General features: G+C 64.3%; 1 protein-coding gene across 1 annotated transcript; it reads right to left on the bottom strand.

Annotated features, from left to right (window-relative positions):
- Positions 1–2,167: 2,167 nt before the first annotated feature.
- On the bottom strand, positions 2,168–5,552 carry MLF2 (myeloid leukemia factor 2). Its single transcript, XM_029054538.1, has 9 exons — positions 5,471–5,552; positions 5,162–5,234; positions 4,914–5,040; positions 4,714–4,749; positions 4,082–4,132; positions 3,527–3,655; positions 3,204–3,363; positions 2,843–3,055; positions 2,168–2,593 (listed from the first exon to the last, which is right to left on the bottom strand). The coding sequence occupies exons 2-8, from the start codon at positions 5,209–5,211 to the stop codon at positions 2,868–2,870; spliced, it is 741 nt and encodes a 246-aa protein (XP_028910371.1). The 5' UTR covers positions 5,212–5,234; positions 5,471–5,552; the 3' UTR covers positions 2,168–2,593; positions 2,843–2,867.
- Positions 5,553–6,000: the final 448 nt, after the last annotated feature.

Genomic DNA, 6,000 nt, shown 5'->3' on the forward strand with positions numbered 1-6,000 from the left:
CTGGCCCGTGGCGCTCCGGCCCGGATACCAGTGACGTCACCGGAGCCGACGCCAGGGATTGGTTCCCGGGGGGGGGTTGAGGTTGGAGGGGCGGGGCGAGGGACGCCGGAACCCGCCGCGCGCGCGTCCACGCGCCCGCCCACGCGCCCGCCAGGCTGAAGCGCCTTTCCCGTGATGCTCCGGGGCCTGGCCTTCCTCACCCCCACAGGCTGAGGGGACAAGATGGACAGGATGGATCCTCCCAGGCCTCAAGCTGTCCCCCCTCTAAACTCTTCGTGGCCAGGAAATCTGTCTTCTATTTTAGTGGACTCTCCCAAGCGCTTAATACAGCGTTCAAGACCACTGATTGTCCAACAAGCCGGCCACGCCAACCTGCACCTGACCGCCCCCCCCCCCAGTCTTGACCGTGCGGCCAAGCCCGCAAAGACTCCCCCTTCCCACCTCCTCCTCCCATGGGGTCTCCCCAACACTCTTCCTCAACAAATGGTATTTGTTAATAACAACAGTATTTGTGAAGCGCTTACTATGCGCCAAGCACGATTCAAAGCGCTGGGGGAGATTCATTCCTTCAATAGTATTTATTGAGCGCTATGTGCAGAGCACTGGACTAAGCGCTTGGAATGGACAAGTCGGCAACAGATACGGTCCCTGCCCTCTGACGGGCTTACAGTCTAATCGGAGATACAGGGTCATCAGGTTGTCCCATGTGGGGCTCACACTTTTAAGCCCCATTTTTACAGATGAGGTCACTGAGGCACAGAGAAGTGACTTGCCCAAGGTCACATAGCAGACAAATGTCTTTCTCTTCTGATTAGACTGTGAGCACGTCATTGGGCAGGGATTGTCTCTATCTGTTGCCGAATTGTCCATTCCAAGAGCTTAGTCCAGTGCTCCGCACATAGTAAGCGCTCAATAAATACTATTGAATGAATGAAAGTGGCGGAGCCAGGATGAGAACCTACGTCCTCTGACTCCCAAGCCCGTGCCCTTTCCCCTAAGACACGCTGCTTCTATGCACTTACTATTTGCCAGGTACTAAGTATTGGGGTAGATGGAGTTAATCAGGATGGACCGTAAGCTCGTTATGGTTAGGAAATGTATCTGCTAATTTTGTTGAACTCTCCCAAGCGCTTAGCACAGTGCTCTGCCCATAGCAAGTGCTCAATACCACTGATCGACTGGACAGAGTCCCCGTGCCCAATGAGGCTGTCGATCCCCATTTTACAGATGAGTTAACTGAAGCAGAGAGAAGTAGCCTGGCTCCCTCCTCTGCAGCTGTCAAACTGGCTGTGCCCATCCAACCCTCCTCCTGGGGCACACCACTGGCCACACCAACTCTGGAGTCCCGCCACGTCGGGACTTTGCGACTTAATCCCGCTGCCGGGCCGGGGAGGAGTGAGTTTAGGTTGGCCCGCCTGCCCTCGGCGCTGATTGCTCCTGGATGTCATCCTCCTGACCCTCCCTTGAACCCGGGGCCGGTGCGGAGGGCGCAAACCGCTTCTCCTCGCCTTCCTCCACTTCTGCAGCTGCTCGGTAATAAAGTTACAGCTCCCGCTGTGCACTGACTCCAGATCCTGGCTGTCCTCGATCACCGTGGCCTCCCCCTGGCCTGGGGCAGACCTGCTGCGAGCCGTTCTAAGTGAGAAGACCAAGCTAAAAGCACTTTAAATCCATCAAAGCGTCTTTTACGTGGGGGGAAGGAAAGCTCGTGGGAGTGCGGTAACACCAGGGTCCGATACAGCAGGAGAAACCGTTCTGGATGGCCCTCGGCCTCGGCGATGGATTTTTCCAAGTATCCCTTCTTGCCTCTGCCTTTGACCAGGCACCTGTCCCTCCCTGGGGCCGCGGCCCTCAGGGGTGAGTACCATCAGCTGCTCCTTCCACCCCTCACCATGGAGCCAGTGGGATGCGGGGCCTGTGGCAGGACACCGGGGAGAGCCCGGGGAAGGAGACGGTCCGGAATCGGGACACCGGGCTTCCGCAGTCGGTCCCGTGTCCGGCCATCACAGAGGGCGGAGAAGAGAAGGGACAGGCAGGAAGGGAAGGTGAGGGAGGGGAAAAATTAAAGAGGAGTCGCGAGATGGAGAAAGGGGGGTGGGACAGGTTGCTGGGGACGCGGGGAAGGGGGTGCGCAGTCTGGGGAGCCAGGAAGGGACCAAACCAGAGCTCCACTCATCCTCCTTTCCATCCTCCTTTATTCCGCAAACACCCAGATACAAGTTGCACAAATCAAAAAAGAAAAAAAAATAAAAGGGGGGAGGGCGGCGCGTTGTGGGCTGGGGAAGGCAGGGGAATGTAGGGTCCCGCATTCCTCCCCTCCCCGGCAGGGGCTCCGAGGTGGGAAAGGACCCAAAATCACGGGCTGAGTCCAAACCCACAGAAGTTCCCCTGGGGGACCCCTGGGGCGTCGGTCGGGGAGGGAAGGGGATGCAAGAGGAGGGGGGAGGGGTGGGTCAAAGGTGCCCCCTGCTGCCTCCCCAGCGGGAGGGGAGGAGAGGGCTGGCTCACCTGCTCATTTTTTAATATTAAATCAGGGGACGGGGTTGGGGAGGGGTCGTTTTGGGGTTTGGATCCTCGGCCTCATGGTCTGTACCTGGCGTAGGGGAGGAAGGAGAAAGGGGTCAGGTGCGGGGGAGGAGGGGAAATGTTCCTGGGGAGCGGGACCCCCGGCTTCGTGCCCAAAGTCAAGGAGGGACGAGTCGTCGCTCCCGCTGCGGCAAGAATGTTGGCCAAGGGGGTCCGCACCTCCTCCCGCCCGACTCCCCCAAATCAGGCCCCGGGGTGTGGGCAAGGTGCGGGACCCCCGCCCCTCCCCACCCGCCCCTCTCCCTGCTACACTTACAAGAGGGGCTGGGGGCCTGGAGCCCTCACCAGTCGTAGCGGCGGGACTGTCGGGAGGGGGAGTCCTCGGGGCCTTGGATGGCCAGGCGAGGGGGTCCCTCGGCCCGGCGCCCTCCGCTGCCCCCAGCCTCGTGACGCCGAAACTCCAGGGGACGCTGTGGTCGGAAGCGCGACGTCTCCCGCCGCCACTCGTCATCGAACGCCGCCGCGTCACCTGCGGGGTGGACGGAAGGACGATGGGCAGCGTGGGGCCGGGCGCCCGGCTCCCGCCCGTGCGGGGACGGCGTGAGGGCCAGGGACCAGAGGTGCCGGAGACCAGAGGAGGGCGGGGCCGGGCTTGGGAGACGGGGCCGGGGCCTCACTCTCATCCAAGTTGATGTAGTCCTGCCGCTCCTCCTGGTCCCCGGTGCGGTGGTTGCGAGAGCGCTGCAGGATGTGGGCCCGCTCCCGGATGTGGTGCCCGATGGACATCTGTTCCAGCCCGCTGTCCGAGTCCCGCACCGTCCGCCGGGTCTCCCGGATCTGCGGGGAGGGAAAGAGGGAGGGAGGGCGCCGGGCTCCAGTCCCGCCCCAGACTCCCCGAGGCCGACGTGCCCGGGACGCGCGGCCCCGGGGACCCTCTCCGGGGCGACCTGGGCCGCCCAAGGAGTCCCGCGGCGGGCCCGGCGGCCTCGGCTGCACTCACCCCGCCGGGCGCGGAGCGCATCTCGGACGTCTCGTGGTAGACCTTGGGGGCGCCGTCACCCAGGTTCGAGTAGGAGATGACCGTGGAGGAGGAGAAGGTCTGGCAGTTGGCCCCAGTGGTCATGTGTTCCTGAGGGGGTGAGGGGAGGGAGCACCCGTCAGCACGAGAGCCACCTCCAAACTCTAAGGGGCCCTGCAGCCGCCACCATCCCCGTCTAGGTTGGCATCAGCTGATTTTCATCTTGGGCTCTCTTCGAACACGGAGAAAATCGCTTAGGACGGTGCCTCGGGGTTTAGTACAGCACCTGGCACCCAGGAAGCGCCACAGTTACCACGATTATTGCAGCTGGAAAAGGGCAGCAGGGAGGGACAGGCCTCCCTGATCTCCAGCCCGGAAGGGGGGATCCTCCCCGCCCCAACACCGAACCCCACCTCCAGGACCAAGGCTGCCAAAGGGTCAGAGAGGGAGGCGGGGGCGGGGGGGGGGGGTCCTCGTGGAGCCTGCCGCCTGTGGGACAGCAGGAGGAGGCTGGGCAGGGCGGCTGAGAGGCTTTACCACGTTCCCGATCATGTCATTCATCATCCCAAACATGTCCATGAAGCCGCCCTAGAGAGAGAGAGAAAAAGAAGGGAGGAAATTGAGGAGGCTGGAGTCGCGGGACCCCTCTCCGCTCCCACGGGGCTTACCCCCCACATCTCCAAAAGCAGTCTCGGCCTGCTTGCTGGAGTGTCCAAAGTCTCAAGGAACAGATTTCTCTTCCCTCCGTACAACCCCTTCGGCCCCTTTCGAATCTCCCCACTTCACCCGCCGACCCGCGACCGACATCGATGGCTATCAAAGTACAACTAGCCAGGGCCGGTTAAGTTTAGAAAACGGGCTCTCAGGCGAGCTGCCGAAGAGACGGGGCCCGAGAAGGCGCGTCTACGGCCGCTCCGGTGTAAATTCCCGGAGCACGGCGTCCCTCGCTTCTGTTGTCCGTCAGACCGCGAGCCCGTCAAGGGGCAGGGATGGTCTCTGTCTGTCGCCCAATCGTCCACTCCAAGCGCTTGCTCTGCACATAGTAGGCGCTCAGCAAATACTCTCCAACGCTGTCCTCTCCGAAGCGCTCTGCACGTAGTAAGTGCTCCAAAGATAGACTGGGGGATTGGAAACGGTATCCGGGAGGGGAAACCCGAGGCAAGACTCACCATTCCTAGCATTCCGAAGGGGGAGACGGCCCCGGCCTAAAGGGACAGAGGGGGGGGTCAAAGGGAGTCAGGTCAAGCTTCCCCCCACCCCCCCTCGGGGTTCCTTGAAACAGTCACTGCCAGTTCCCGGGGGGGACACCCCCTCCCGCCATCCCAGGGGTCACGTCGGGTCAGGAGGTGACTTCGTCCAAGCGTGTCACCTGTATCCGGCGCCCGGCGGGCCGGGCCCCCGGCACGGTCCCGTCCGTGATGCTGAGGAAGGGGCTGTATCCGAAGCCCCCGGACAGCATGCGGCTCATCTGCTGGCGGTGGAGGGCGAACGGGTCCCTGCGGAACGGGGGGGGGGACGGGCTGGACGGTGCGGGGGGGACGGGACCGGCGGGGCAAGGGGGGAGGGGACCGGGGGAGGGGGGGAGCGGAGGATGCGGGGGTGGGGGGCGTCACTCACATCAGGAACATGGGGTCCTCGGGCTCCCCATCCCTCAGGAATCGGAACATCCTGCAGCTCCCGGAGCTCGGCACTGAGAGCGTGGGGGGGGGGGGGGAGAGAAAAGGTTAGCAAGCAGAAAAGGAAGTCGAGCGAGCTGGGGGAGGACGCGCTTCCCCCCACCCCCCCCGCAGGGACCTCAAATAGCAAATTCGCGGAGCGCTTAGTGCAGTGCTCTGCACCTCGTGAGCGCTCAATAAATACTACTGCAGGAAGGCATCCGCCGCCCCCCCCCAGGACCGTCCCGTCCCCCCCCGAATCCGGGCTCACCGGCCCCCGACCCCGGGGCGCGGAAGTGCGGGGCGGCTCAGGGGCCCATCCGGCCGCGGGGGCGCGCGGGGGGAGGGGGCTGCTGCGGGGGCGCGCGTGCGCGCGCGCGGCGGGCGGGGATGGGGGGGGGGGGGGGGCCGGCTCGATCCCGGCCGCCGAAGCCGCGCAGGCCGAGCGAGCCGCCGCCAGGCCCGGCCGGAAGTGACGTCAGGAGAGGGACGCGCCCCCTCCCTCCAGGGGGGCGGGGCCGGGGCGAGGCCACGCCCACCCGCCCGGGCAGGGAGGGGGGGCCCGGCGGGAAGCCGACACACGTGACCCCGCGCGGCCGCACGTGACGCCGCGAGGCCGCACGTGACGCCGCGCGGCCGCACGTGACGCCGCGCGAGGCGGCGCGAGGCGGCGGCGGCCGCGGCGCGAGGCCGGGCGGGGCCCTTCCTCCCCTCCCCCCGCCCCACATAGGTGTCCCTCTCTGTCGCCCAATGGCACATTCCAATAATAATAATGATAATGAGGGTATATGTTAAGCGCTT

The sequence above is a fragment of the Ornithorhynchus anatinus genome, chromosome X4 (genome assembly GCF_004115215.2).
Source record: "Ornithorhynchus anatinus isolate Pmale09 chromosome X4, mOrnAna1.pri.v4, whole genome shotgun sequence".
In the NCBI taxonomy this organism is placed as follows: Eukaryota; Metazoa; Chordata; class Mammalia; order Monotremata; family Ornithorhynchidae; genus Ornithorhynchus; species Ornithorhynchus anatinus.

Coding starts and splice junctions, on each gene's coding strand:
- MLF2 (XM_029054538.1), bottom strand. CDS start 5,211: ATGTTCCGATTCCTGAGGGATGGGGAGCCCGAGGACCCCATGTTCCTG. Junction 5,041..5,161: donor GAGGACCCCATGTTCCTGAT/GTGAGTGACGCC, acceptor CCCGTTCCGCAG/GGACCCGTTCGCCCTCCACC. Junction 4,133..4,713: donor CCTTCGGAATGCTAGGAATG/GTGAGTCTTGCC, acceptor CTCTCTCTCTAG/GGCGGCTTCATGGACATGTT.